The following is a 15,218-nucleotide window of genomic DNA, read 5'->3' on the forward strand; positions in this document are numbered from 1 at the left end:
GCCAACAAGAAGGTTCAGCAGCAGCCTCTCCACCAGGCGCTTCCGATAGCCAGCTTTCATTGCGCGTATAACGCCATGATCCAGTGGTTGCAGTAGAGACGTAGTGTTCGGGGGCAAAAAACGCAGCTCGATGTTGCTGAAGGTCGTACTGCAGTGGTTCGATGAACAATTGTCCACGAGCAGGCACACCTTGCGATTTTCGCTTACTAAGTCATCATTCCACGACAATAGTCACCTGCCGAAAAGCTCCCCGGTCATCCACGCTTTTGAGTTTGCTCGGTAGGTAACTGGCAGCGACAGTGCATTTGGAAAACACCGCGGCGCCGTGCTTTTCCCGATAACCAGAGGACGAAGCTTTTTTGATCCGTCTGAATTAGCTGCCAGCAGCACGGACACACGAGCTTTGTTTGCCTTGTTGCTGCAAGTCGTGTCGCCACGACAGGCAAGTGTCTTGTTTGGCAACATTTGCCAAAATAGAGCGGTTTCATCCGCATTGAAGATATCTTGGGCTTTATATCTTGCTGGGATATCTCGCCAGTTTTCCTCGAGCCATTTTTCTACGCTGTCCAGGTCCGTCGCTCTGCTTTCACCTGTAACCGCTTTGCCAGCGATGTCGTGCCGTTCTTTGAACCGCTGAAGCCAGCCTGAACCGCCTTGGAAATCATTCCTGCCAAGCAGAAAAGCAAGGTCCCTGGCTTTCTGCTCGATCATAGGGCCGGACACCAGGATGTTTTGCGACTGAACGTCCACAAACCACTTGTAAACGGCCGCTTCAACATCTTCGTACGCAGCAGCGCGCACACGTCGGGCGCCACGGGCACCTAGCCTTTTGTCCGACTTGGCCCTGATGTCTGCCTTGTTCTTCAGGATAGTACTCAAGGTGCTCCTAGAAATTTTGTACGCGGAGGCGACATTCGACTTCTTTTCACCGCGCTCAACCCGATTGATGATTTCAAGTTTCGAGGCGAACGACAAATTTTGCCTCTTTGCGAAAGCCATGACGACAACGCGCCAACACAGTTCACAGAGCACCAACAGGCAACACCCAGACCACGCTGAATCGGCAGCAGCAGGCACACAAGCATAAAGAAAGAAAAAATAGCGCTCACTTCTACCGCCTACGCGCCTCGGAGAAAGCACGACGGCCTCTGATTGGCTGTTTGGCTGTAAGCGCTGCGAGCGGCCCAGGATTATTTTTTGCAGGGGGTTGTTACCCCGTGCACAACCGGGTCTAATCAACTTTTTCTAGAATGGCGCTGGCAGTTTTCCCCGCCACCGCGAGGGAAAGCCAACTTGCTGGGGCATTTTTGAGGCACATGGAGTTCGATATATCAGTTGTCGTTGATATTTTCATTGATAAAACATTAACTCTTGCTATATATAATCTCAATGTAAATTTATCTTGTTTAGGAATCGTTCAATATAGGAATAATTTGATATAAACGGGTTCGATATAGTCAGGCTCGACTGTATCTGCTAGCTAATTGGGGTTGCCTGTGTACGATCTCGTTGCAATAGATGAAGGCTCGGGAAAGCGCAAACGAAAAACTATATCGTTAGAACAAAAGGCAGTCATTTTAAAGGCTGTCGACTTGGGGACCGAGAAATCTCAGGTGGCCCAAGACTTGAGCATTGCGGTGAGCAGATTGTCTACCATTCTGGGCAGCCGTGAAGCGATCGCAAATGCAGTTAACTACCCACAGTGTGAAAGGCGTGCGAACGACTTCGTACGTTCGCACGATTATTAGCCGCATCCGCGAATGAAATAGCCAGCTGGCGCACGCAAGGTAAGCTGCCGCGACGCTGACGGCTTAACAAGCTCACGTCTCTTTAGTAGATGTATCAGTCAATGCACAACATGACGCGAAGTCACGCGAAAGTGATCGTGTCCCCAAAAGAGCTTGAGGATATTGTCACGAGGTTGTGATACACGCAGCACTTGAGAGGAAGCACGCAGGAGTCAGGGCGGTGTCAGGCGAACTGTTTATTGGGCGAACTTGTGCCCAGCAAAACAGGGCCAAACACAACTCACAGCGACAGCGGCGTGAACAGTCGTCGGCCGACGAAAAAAAAAAGACCCCCAGTGGCGCACTGCGCCGGCTTTTATACACGCGTCGTAACGCGTTCCAGAGTGGCATACAAGATAAACGCGGCCTGCGTTGCGCTTAACAGAAAGTGATAGCGGCTTCCTTAGTAAACCAAAAGAACCGCACGTGTCAGTCTTTTATACACGCGTCATAACGCGTTCCAGAGTGGCATAAAAGATAAACGCGGCCTGCGTTGCGCTTAACAGAAAGTGGCAGCAGCTTTCTTCGTAAACCAAAAGAACCGCACGTGTCACTACCCCCCTCTGAAAAAAAAGCAACGTCCCGATGCTAAAGACAGTACATAAGAGAGAGTACATGCAATAAATTACATTAACAATGCGTCACAGCTAATCAGCGCGCGTAATAAGGTTTAAGTCGCACCACGTGTACGACTTCGGGTCGTGCACGGCGTCGTTGGGATGACGTTAAGCCATCGGGCACGACCCGAAGTCGTACACATGGTGCTACTTAAACCTTATTACGCGCGCTGATTAGCTGTGACGCATTGTTAATGTAATTTATTGCATGTACTCTCTCTTATGTTCTGTCTTTAGCATCGGGACGATGCTTTTTTTCAGAGGGGGGTAGTGACACGTGCAGTTCTTTTGGTTTACGAAGAAAGCCGCTACCACTTTCTGTTAAGCGCAACGCAGGCCGCGTTTATCGTGAAGAACTGCGCCGCATGTTGCCATCGTCTCAGCCCCAAGTCGCCTCTCTCGAAGACGTAGTCCGCGAGGAACTACAGCGCTCACTGAGCGTTCCTGAACGGCCACAGCCCCAACCGGAGGCGATGACCTACGCCGCTACTGCACGACGACCTGTCGCCGCTCCTCGCCAACACCAGGACCCAACGTCTCCGCAGTTTCGTCGCCAGCCACCGCCGCCACCCCCGACGCCTTCCCGCTCGCCAGTAATCCAGCGCTCGCCGAGGAAAACTGACGTTTGGCGCACCCCGAACCACCGCCCACTATGCTACCACTGCGGCGAAGCCGGGCACACCTACCGCTACTGCCAGTACCGTGAGATGGGACTGCGTGGCTTCGACGTGAACGCGCCGCGTCCGCGCCCAGGTGAGCGACCTCGCGACATCGCCGACTACATCGCCGGATCGCAGTGGCAACAACGACGACCATCCCGTTCACCTTCGCCTGGCCGCTACGTCTCCCCGGATCGCCGCCAGTACACCGGCCCTAACCGGGGCCGATCCCCAATCCCCTACCCGGGAAACTAAAGGCAGCAACCGATGGAAGTGCGGTTGCTGCACGACGCAATGCCGAAGATCCTCCTCCGCCGCCGCCGCTGCCGCTGTCGATGACGACGACCACGACGCACGAACTTTCCCGACGTAGTCGCAGTACGCCGCCTGAGCAGAGTCTTTACGACAAAGCCTCGCCGCCGACGCGACATAGCAGCACCGGACCAAGCCGACGCAGCCGTGATCCGACGAACCCACGACCTACCGCAGCCGTGGCCTCGTGGTAGAGTGTCCGCTTCGGCTGCGGGAGGTCGTGGGTTCGAATCCCACTGCCGCCGGATACCCACCGGTTTCTGGAAAATGGGCACAAGCACTCCCCCGGCCTGACACTCGGCTGTGTTCAGGGGTGAGCCGCTTGGGAAGGGAAGCCTACGCCATTCAAATCCCGTCGAAACATGTGGGCACAAAAAAGACCCCCAGTGGCGCACTGCGCCGGCTTTTATACACGCGTCGTAACGCGTTCCAGAGTGGCATACAAGATAAACGCGGCCTGCGTTGTGCTTAACAGAAAGTGATAGCGGCTTCCTTTCGTAAACCAAAAGAACCGCACGTGTCAGTCTTTTATACACGCGTCATAATGCGTTCCAGAGTGGCATACAAGATAAACGCGGCCTGCGTTGCGCTTAACAGAAAGTGGCAGCGGCTTTCTTCGTAAACCAAAAGAACCGCACGTGTCACTATATACCTGCTCAGCTATCGCGTATTATACGTCGCAAACACACGTTGACCAACTTACGCTTTTGTCAAAAGTTTATGATATGCGCAGGTATCGGTACCACGAGTGTGCGTCGTATATAAAATAAGCATTTGCAAGACACGTTCTCGACTCATTTTAGAACTTGATTTGGCCTGTTTTCCAGTCCTAAGTGGTACTTAGCAAATGTCATGTATATCAACTTTGATTGGACCTACGTCGTGCATAGTACATACTACGTGGCATTATTACGAAGAGGTGAAACAAGACAAAGCCAAGGATGAAATGGGCAACGAAAGGATGTATACATTTCTGAATTCATTTGCCTTTTTTTCCTCGCGTCGTATCGTGTAATATCATACCACATATGCTGGCCCATAGATCGAAGTGGGTTCGCACGCCACTCGTGACTAGCGAGCACCACACAGAGTCACGATCTAGGGCCTTCTATCGCCCTCGAAGATCAATCGAGTAGTCAGGACAGATGTTCTAAAAGGTTTACACACGCAAAAGTACGACGAAGCGAGCTAGTTCGACCACAATCGCCTTCGCTAAGTGCACAGAAAGCAAGCACAGCCTTAAAAACGACAACCAAGACCTCGAATACTACTAAAACAAAAAAACAAAGAACTCCAACGTTGTGTATGCGTGCGTACGAGCATGTAGTGCATAACTTTTGAGGCATGTGCACGACGTAACCAGCAGGCAACGGTTCGCCGCGCTGTTCACGGGAGGAAGCTTCATGGGAAACATAATAAAAACGATGAACAGTAGCTTCAAATACTCGCCGCCACTCGTAATCGCCTCAACTCGCAAGGTGGAACAGGCTTTAGAAGATAACGCCACACGTTATGACAAGCGAATGTGCAGTTCTCAAGCACCCACATTGCAATCCATCGAGTCCTCACAAAAATGGCACCGAGCGCGCATCGTACCTTTTCGGCGTCTGCTAGCCCAAAACCAGCCCAAAACCTTCCAGAAAGCTTCCACGACTAAATTGTCCTGGAAGCGTCTGGTGAACCTCGGACTCCTTGCGGGTCGCCAGAATCGTCCAACTCGAGAAAAACGAACGCCAACTGGAAGTGCGCCGCGGGGGAGACGGAGCAGCCCGAGAAAAACGAGCATGCTCTAGTTGGCTCTGGCAGCCCGCGGGTAGCCAGCAGTGGAAAATCGAAGAGCCCCAGTGTGAAACTCGCCAACTTACGTGTGTGTGCGATTCGGTGTGGCGACCGGCATGGCCCAGGACTACCCGGTCATCGCAAGTGGCGATGAGGTCAACTGACAAACCAGACGATCACAACAAAACCACACATCGTCATGCTGGTCGTCAGGAAGCTGAATCGATTCGACCCAAGAACATCAGAGTGGGCGGAATACCGTAAGTGAGCCGAACTTTACTTCGCGAACAACATTCCGAGCGACAAGCAGGCAGCTTTATTTTTGATATGTCGTGGTCCAGAGACTTTTTCTCTGCTGCTAGGCCTCCTACCACCAAGTAGGCTCGCTCAAGCAGTACTGACTGAAATTTTTATCACGCTTGGCAAGAACTACGCCCCTCGCATATCAAAAGCAGTGACAAGTTTCAAATTTTTCCCAAGGCATTGAAAAGAGAGGGAGATCGTAAGTGACAACAATGCCTCATTAAAAAAATTTTTTAAAGACTGCAATATTGCAACATTTTGAAAGCACATGTTGTGCGACCAGATAATAACAAGAAGGGAAATCTGGGCTAGTTGGTAATAGTTCATTTTTTCAATAACTCACAGCACAAGAAGGAGGAAGACGCAGACGAAGGATAAGACAACACAAGCGGTGACTCTCAACTAAAGCTTATTAAAAGGAAAGGCACAAATATATGCACAGGTGAACCAGCTTCGACAGAGCAACTGCGCGTGTGCAGCAGAGTCATTCAAGTAACAACACTTTTTCAGGACACCTGGAGCTCCCACGCATGACAAAAAGCAAAAACATATCTACAAAAAACTGGTCATACTAACAAAAACAGACGTGTGAAGCATCGTAAGATAAGAGACATTCTAGAAATCGCATTTCCTTTTTGCTAAGGGCAACTGACGGATGGCTAAGGCCCCTTTCACCTTCTCTGTCGAAGAAGGCTTCCATTATCTCTCTTGTGTTCTGATGCTTATGGCAGAACAAAATATCTGCTTCCCTCGCCATCAGCTCACAAATGTATTCTTTGCAGTGTGATGGCAGGTGAAAACCACCTGTAACCCTCAATGATGCCAAACGCTTTCAATATCTTTCCCATAAAGGCTACATTGGTAACGAAAATGTCGTGAACGTACCCCAAGCAATTGCGCCCCTCTGCGCCTGGCCAAACATGAGCTTCCCTGGCCTCGTTCCACCGCCGTTTTTCCTTGCAATGCCCGGCCGGCCGCCACTACCATGGGAGCAGTGGGAGCAGATGTTCAAGGTGTACTTGGTAGCTTTCGGGGCCTCTGAGTTCGCGTCAGGACGCAAGGCCATTCTCTTACATTGTTCGGAGGCGGAGGGTCAGTGTATTTACCAGACCCTACCTACACGGCCGACCGCTGTAGCACCAGCACAGTCAAGCACCGCAGCAACCCCCGTTAAGGATGGGGACAAGTCTACCGCAACCATTCCTGACGAGTATGACACTGCACTTATGGCATTACGGAATTACTTCTCGTCATCCTCCAACGTTGTCGTCTAGCGTCATAGGTTACACTGCCACCAACAATACTCAGGCGAGTCAGTTCATAACTTTGTTGCCGACCTTCGGGAGCTAGCATCACACTGTTCATTCATCGCTCAAGATGATGTTCTGCGGGATCCATTCATTGCTGGCATTGTCTGCAACCGTGTACGGGAACGGTTATTGCTTGAGGGCCTTTCACCTTCATTCGAAAGTTTGGTGCGAATCGCACTTCAATTTGAGCATGTAGCTGAAGAGCTACAAGAATTCTCTCCTTCCATCGACCAAGTTGCAATGCAACGTTGTCAAAAGAAACAGTCACATTCAGCACAAAAGAGCAATTCACAGTCGGCAGCACACTATAAACAGAGGTTAACGAAGAGCGGGAGCGGCTTACGTGCGCCGCGACACCGCCCCCCGAAACGAAACCAAGAACGCAGCAGCCATTCCGCGTAGCCACTCTGTTTCCTATGCAGCTCGCAGGATCACATCGAATCAAATAGGCAGTGCCGAGCGCGTGCGAAAAGTTGTTTGTTTAGCGGTAGAAAGGACCACTTTCAAAATGTATGCAACCACAAACGAGCTCAAATGCAAGGCAGGGTCCGCGAAGTTTATTGTAATGACGATGTTTCATCGTGCAGCAGTGCTGGGCAAGTGTTAACTGTGGCACGTTCTGCTCGTAAAGGAATTCATATAGAAGTGCTGGTTGCCAACGTCAGACTTACACTGCTTGTTGATTCAAGGTCATCTGTTTCAATTTTGTCAGAGCAAGAATTCCGTCGACATTTTGAGAGCATTTCACTTCTGCCTGCACCACACGTCAGCTTGTGTGACTATTCCCAACGCCCCATTTCAGTGCTAGGCTATTTGACCGCACTATTTGACAGCAGCAGTACAGTTCAAAGGTCGCACCGCATCACTCTGCTTTTATGTTGTTCCCCGAGGAACCTGCCTTATCAACCTTGACGGCATTAAAGTTTTAAGTGTTGGCATTGAGGGTTCTGCTCTCAAGTGCCTACATACTACAACGTCTGTTTTCCTGACACGTGTCTATGACCCGGTACTTCGTTCCAGCCTCACACTGTCCAACACGCAGCTCGGTCCAGGAAACCTTCCACCGGCTTTGGCAAAAGAGTTTGCTTCACTTTTTAGTCCCAACTTGGGCCTTGCTAAAGAGTTCACTCATCAGGTCAAGACACGTCAGGGCGTGCAGCCGGTAACTTCCAAGCTACGCCGTCTGCCATATTCGCTCTGTGCGCCAGTGTCAAATGAGCTTCAAAGGTTACTAAGCCTCGACAACAGCGAGTGCATCAATGCTTCTGAGTGGGTGTCCCCCATTGTTGTTGTTGACAAGAAAGATGGCAGCATCAGGATCTGTGTAGACCGAGAGCCGAATAAGGGGATTGTCCCAGATAGTTTCCCTTTCCCGCACACAGAAGAGCTTTTTCATGCTTTGGTATGTGCTACACACTTCTCAAAGCTCGACTTGGCTTTCACTTACCACCAGGTTCTCTTGCACCCAGACAGCAGGGACCTAACAGCTTTCATCACTGACGATGAACTTTTTAGGTTCAAGAGAGTATGCTTTGGGTTAGCTTCTGCCCCAGCAACATTTAAAAAAATGGCAGTAATTCTTGACTGTTGCCCTGGTGTGTTATTCTACATTGATGATGTGATCGTCCTTGGCAAGACTGCCGAAGAACATCTCTTGAACTTGAAAACAGCGCTGCAGAAGATCATGGATGCAGGCCTAAAACTGAACAACAAATGTGTCTTTGACATTCCAGAGCTCGCATTTTTAGGGCACAAGGTCACTGCACGTGGTATCTCTCTACTTTTTGAGAAGATTGGCTCAGTAGTTAACACACCCCGTGCCAACCAATGTTGCCGCCCTCCGTTAATTTTTGGGTCTTTAAAATACTACTCGAAATTTGTTCCACGTTTGGCACAAGTGGTCGAGCCTATGCAAGTTCTACTTCGCAAAAATGAGCCATTCGTCAGGTCAGTTGAAGCAGATAGCAGTTTCAGAAGGCTGAAAATAACGCTTTTTTCAAGTCCAGTCCTCCAAATGTTCGATTCGAAACTTCCAGTCACCCTGTTGACAGATGCTTCACACTGTGGGCTGGAAGGAGTTCACCAGCAACAAGATGACTAAGAGTTTCGCACAGTCTCTTTCGCATCAGGTACACTGTCCCCAGCAGAGAGGAAGTATTCATTTGGGGAACGAGAAGTGTTGGCATGTATTTGGGCTTGTGAGCAATGGCACGCGTATCGTTGGGGTTGCCATTTAAAAATTCGAACAGATCACCAGGCACTTGTCTCTTTGCTGTCATCACAGGGACCTGGAAGATGCCCACTTTGAATCGCACACTGGTGTGCAAGACTTCTCTGTTATAACTTCACTGTTGAATACCGGAAGGGGTCTACGAACACTGTTGGAGATGAACTTTCTCACCTGCCAGCCGTTACCTAAGAAGCAGAGCGCGGAAAGGAGGAAAAAAGTGTGTCCCTTGTTGAGCCAGCCTGTGTGAAAAAGGAAACGTTCAGGCAGGCCGTTCTCGACGATGGTTGTCTAGAAACCGTCAAGTCCTTTGAGTTCCTGGCCGCCACACAAGTTCTTGCCAGAAGATGTGAAGCCATTCTACTTTATTAGAGAGGGACTTTCTGTTGTTGATCATCTCCTACTGCGTGCAGACAGCCTCGTGGTTTCATTCTCTCTCACTGCGCAGATCATTTCCACTGCACATGAGATGCATCCTGGTATCACGCATACTAAAGCGCGACTTGGTGAGCGGTTCTGGTGGCCTCAAATGAATAAAGAAGTGGAAGCAGCAGTGAAAAACTGTTACACCTGGCTGGAGGCCGATAAATCTGCCAGGACTTCACCAGCACCATTGCAACCTGTTGAATGGCCTGAAAGACCATGGCAAAAGCTTGCCTTGTATCTTGTTGGTCCCTTGGAGCGTGCACCTCACAATAGCAGATTTGCCATAACGCTTGTGGATTACCACACCAAGTGGCCAGAGGTATATTTTAGTCGAGAGGTATCAACAAGCACAGTGAAAGATTTTTTAACAAGTGTTCTTGCCCGCGAATGATATCCTAAAGAAATCGTTTGCTACAATGACCCTCACTTCACTTCACGTGAATTCATTACCTTTCTGGAAGACAGGGCCATCAGACTGCTGCATTCATCAGTATACTACCCCCAGGTGAATGGACAAATAGAACGGTTAAACCAAACATTCAAAAACTTTGTTCAAGTTTCACTTCATGAAAGACGGCCCCTTCGACTAGTAGTTATGGATTACCTGGCAATTTACAGGGCTACTCCACAGGCAACCACTGGGGTTGCTCCAGCCATTCTGCTGTATGGCAGAATGCCCCGAACCAGGCTGGATATCGTCGGCCTCTCAGCATCAGCCTTCGCTAAAGAACCAGCTAATTAGTTGGCGCGACTTTGTCGTAGAATCCAGTGTCAACAACACAGCAGCAAACTGTACCCGGATAAAATGAGAGCTGCCAAGAAGCCTAGAATAGCGACAGGAGACACTGTTCGTGTCAAGAAACCATCCGTTCGCTTAAAGGACGACTGCTCCTTCTTCTCACCAACTAAAGTGTTGGAAGAGAAGGGACCTGCATCTTATAGGCTTGAAGACGGCCGTACATGGAATGCCTCCAAGTTGTCGATGTGTCCATAGAGGGGGGCTTGCCGCCAGTGGCAGCTACCTGTGCCGCAGTCTCCAGCCGCGGTACCACAGCCGGCCGAGCTACAACCTGCCGTGCCGCAGCCATGGTTTCCTACAACCTGCTGTGCTGCAGCCCTTGTCTCCTGGTGTGCTGCAACCTGCCGTACCACAGCCGCAGTTTCCTGATGTGCAGCAACCTGGCGAGCCACGGTCGCCGTCCCCTGCCGTAGTGCAGTCTCCTGTGCAGCAGCTGCCTTCTGGGATGCAGTCTCTATCTCCAGTACTGCAGCAGCCAACTTTAGCAGCGCAGCATTCGGGGCGGCTCACCTGAAGACGCCGGCCACCGACTTGGCTTCGAGACTATCAGACAAACATTTAGTTACCGTCTGAATTGTGTGTATTCTGTACTCTGTACTGGAGTAGTGAATACTTGGGTTTTTGTTACTAATACGTACTAATAACTAACCACTAAAACTAAGGAAGGGAGTGTATTGTATTCTGTTTCTGTTTCGCTTCTGTCGTTTCATCCTCAGAGAGGTATTCAGTCATTGTTATATAAATGATGTACATTGTGAATAAAGGTTGTCCTTGTTCCTTACATCGCGGCCGCTAGGCTGTTGACTCCTTCACCATAAACACTACATCATTGTTCCAAAATCCTCACAAAGAGAAGTCCTCCAGTTGCTGCATGAGAGTTATCCAGGACTGTCCAAAATCAAGGCAGTTGCATGTAGCCATGTGTGGAGGCCTAGCCAAGATAACAATATAGCAATAAACATTCAAGGGTGTCGCACTTGCCAGGAACATCAAAGACTGTCACGACCAGTGCTTGTCATGCCCTGGTTGTTCCCAGAAAAACCGTCGTCACGGCTACATGTGAACTATACCGGTCCTTACAGGAACACCCATTTTTTTATAGCAGTCGCTGCGTTTAAAGGTGAACGTAAGTGTTCCCGATCTCAACATCCTCGGCTGAAGCAGCTATTTCCTGCATTCGATTTATGTTCACCAACCAAGGCCTTCCTGTTGGGCCGTGTTGGATAATGGGTCAGCATTTACCAATGAGCTCTCCTCATCATTTCACAAGAAAAACGGGCTGAGGCGAATGCATTTTTTTTTTAGTGACCGTGGAAAAGCCTTCAATTCCCATGTCCTCGAAGAAGTCCTATGGGCCTGTAGAATGACGCATAAAACCACATCTACGTACCACTCGCAGGCGAATGGGCTAAATGAGCACTTTCACCGAACCCTTTCTGACATGGGATAATATTTTACCATTTGTTATGTTCACATACAATACCACTACACAACGATCCAACGGCTACAGCCTTTTTTTCCTTGCGTATGAACAACCTGCCTCTATCGTCTTTGGCACGGCATTCTTCGCTCCAGCTCCGTGCATTATTTCTCTACCAGAACAGTTCGCCACTAGAATTGTGCAATGCCGTGAAATTGCTCAGCGAAACACGGAAGTTACTCAAGAGGATCAAAATTGTTGCTCTGATAGCGAACGGCACAATGTGACCTTTAATTCAGGGGTATAAGATTTTACTATAAACTCTGATTCGAGCATCAGGACTCCATCCATGAGAAATTCACTCACCGGTACATTGGCCCATACACTATCGTACAACAAACTTCACCAGTGAACTATCTTGTCACACCACTGCAGACAGTCTCTGACCGTCGTCATTGCAGCATGGAAATTGTTGACGTGTCACGCAAGAAGCCTTTCATTACTCGCTCAGCTGATCTAGGCTGCGGCCAGGCTGGCCGCTTTGAACAGGGGGCAAATTAGAGTAAGCATTTAAATCGCACTTCATCGTACCCCCTTTTACATAACCATCATCATCTCTATTCTTCTTTCTTGTTGACATTACGAGTCGAGGCCGACATTGTGGAATAAACTGTTCTGCTGACTTTGTCTGGTGAGTTCTCAACGAATCTTTCGATATTTTTTAAAATGTTCAAATTAAAGGCAAGTTAAAATTGAATGTGCTATAAGTTTTCAGTGTGTATGACTTTCTATTTGTACAATCAAGCCCTTTTTTAAGAAACATGCACCAGGGAGCATTTCTTGTAACTTACAAGCGGTGCCTCTTTATAAACAAGGTAACATGATGTTCTCATTTTCTGACCAATCCTACCTCAATGCAGAGACACTGTTCTCGTCCAACAGTGTCTCTTATGAAGAGATTGTAATGTCCGGTTAAGCACACTAAGTACATGCAACATATGTTGCTACTTTATAGATGGACTTCAAGATAGGCAGGACATCTTCTAAAGTGACCTGCCAAATAACTGATACAGTTGAAACCCGTTACAAAAAGACTCCTTTGAAAGACAACTGGGCATAAGACACATCACTATGCCAACATCGAAACAGAGTTTAATAAAAAAAAAATGCGAACCTCTTACCCTGTTTATGAAGACACGTCATGTAAAAGACAGGATTTGCTCCCTATGTGCTCATGATTGATTGATTTGTGGTGTTTAACGTTCCAAAACCACCATATGATTATGAGAGACGCCATAGTAGAGGGCTCCGGAAATTTCGACTATCTGGGGTTCTTTAACGTGCACCCAAATATAAGTACACGGGCCTACAACATTTCTGCCTCCATCGGAAATGCAGCCGCCACAGCTGGGATTTGATCCCGCGACCTGCGGGCCAGCAGCCGAGTACCTTAGCCACTAGACCACCGTGGCGGGGCCCCTATGTGCTCATCCCTTATAAAGAAATTCAAGTGTAATATTCAGTGAAACTTGGGCAAATGTTACTAATGAGAGCTCATAATGTGATTGGATGACAGCCAATTTACCTTTGGTTGTACTGTTTGCAAACCCTCTGGTGAGCCTCCTCCTGCACAGACAACAACGCAGCATGCATTGTAAAGTTTTCTCAGTCCGTGCAAACACTGTCATTGATGAAGGATGCCAATCAAGTGTTCTTAAATTAGCATAGGTTCCTAAATTTTGCACTGCATAGGCAGAACAAAACATTCATGGTACTGGTGGCCTTCACGTTAAACCTGCACCAACAAGCCCAAAAGAGTGCCTTACTCAATTGTGCCCTGTCAAGTCCAATTCAGGACACAAGAGCAGCCTTTCTGTTTCAGAGCCACTGGTGCTATTGGCACATGAAGCAGCCACCTGCAATTTACACTTGCATGCATGTAAAGTTGCTTTCACGATAACAGTTCCTGGGAACATTAAAGGGTGGTTTCTAGAGGAATGGGGACAACTCCTAAAAAGTGAAAAGAAAACTTCATCATAACAGTCTTCTGGCAAGCATTGAATGCAGAAGCAGTGCAGAGCACATTGAGTAGAATGGCATGGCCTCGACCTGTTAGCTGTTTTCATGTCCCATGTCCCCAACAGCTAAAGGTATGTTGAAAAATTACATTTTATAGTCTTTCAAAAGCTTAATCCTTCCCTTCATGACAATTTTTTTTTATCAAGATCATTCCTTTACACTAGTGTACATTCTGCTGCATATGCTGATATGCTCATTGTTTTGTATCAAGTTCTACAGCTGAGTGGAGCCATTTAACTTCTGATATTGCCACAGAACACGGCATTGATGAAGCCCATAAACTTGACCAATGCTGATGTTTAGCCCTGTTGATGTGTTCTGTTCTTGCTGTACCTTGATCCATCAAGCGCTTCATTGTTATTATCTCAGATAGTTATTCTAACACGCATCGTGCCCATTCTTCAAATGTGTGCATGCCATTCTCGATTCAGTAATTTAGAACAGCCCAATGTTTGTTTTGCATTGTACTACTTATTTGCAATGTTCTTATTTTTTTATTTTAAACCATGTATTATTTATCAATATTTTGGCATGTTTTCAACATTTGCTTGCTATAATTTGTTTATTAATTTATTCATAGGTACTGCGATTTTATTTATGCACTGCTTCGTACCTTAATATTTCTGTCTTACAATGTATTCCTGCAGTGTTTTAATTCATAGTCACTTTAGCTTGCGTCCTAGTCACGCGGCATACTGCAGTATCTCCTGTCTTTTCTAACATTTCAGTAGAACGTGTGCTTAGTACAGCTGCTTTTCTTTTAAATCTAACGTATTAGATGCCTCATGAGACGAGATATTGACCATGTTAAATAAATAGCGTGGGTCGGATGATGTGGCAGCGTAGGCACCGAGCAGTATCGGCATTCCATCATGAAACAAAACACAAGAATGGACATAACTGGTGTTACATTGCTGTATATGTACAGGGCTGCTTGATCAGGTTAGTACAGGGCTGCTTGATCAGGTTAATACAGGGTTGCTTTATCAGCCTACATATTATGCTGACTTCAGCAGCTAGCAACACTAAGCAACACTCACCCCCTTTAGTTTGGATGACTCAACAGTCAGCCAACATGAGCGCAAAGTCCCGAAATGTTGGGCTGTTTTCCGGAGATGCTCTGAGCTAAGTGGGCCTGGGGGTTCCACACTCTTTTCTAGTGGTACTGGGTGAGGTGTGTTATTTCTGTTGCGGATGATTGCGGCCGTGCGACAACAAGCAGGGGAACCGAAGAAAGAAGAAGTTAGGCAAGAACAGTAGAATAAAAGGATGTTCTTGGTATAGGGCTCGGGTCTTGAATACGCGACATCTTTCTTGTGCCGAAAACCCCCGGTCACGCCCTTCCAAGACTTCTACTTTCGATGGTGTCGTTGGAACGGCTGCGCAAAAATTGTGGCGTCATCAGGGCCAGCATCACACGAACTATCACGCTCCTGACCGATGAGCTGCAGGCCTCCGTTCCCGATGCCAGTCAGGTCGACACCCACGTTGCCTACCTCA

General features: G+C 48.2%; 1 protein-coding gene across 2 annotated transcripts in view; it reads right to left on the reverse strand.

The window, feature by feature from the left end:
• brun (trafficking protein particle complex subunit brun) overlaps positions 1 to 15,218 on the reverse strand; it is a 461,018-nt gene that overhangs the window by 118,087 nt on the left and 327,713 nt on the right. For both annotated transcript variants that reach the window (XM_075865888.1, XM_037419219.2), the window contains exon 17: positions 13,225 to 13,265. In XM_075865888.1, the coding sequence (XP_075722003.1) occupies positions 13,225 to 13,265 (41 nt within the window). The remainder of the gene's footprint in view (positions 1 to 13,224; positions 13,266 to 15,218) is intronic.

This window comes from Rhipicephalus microplus, chromosome 6 (genome assembly GCF_043290135.1).
Source record: "Rhipicephalus microplus isolate Deutch F79 chromosome 6, USDA_Rmic, whole genome shotgun sequence".
Taxonomy (NCBI): domain Eukaryota; kingdom Metazoa; phylum Arthropoda; class Arachnida; order Ixodida; family Ixodidae; genus Rhipicephalus; species Rhipicephalus microplus.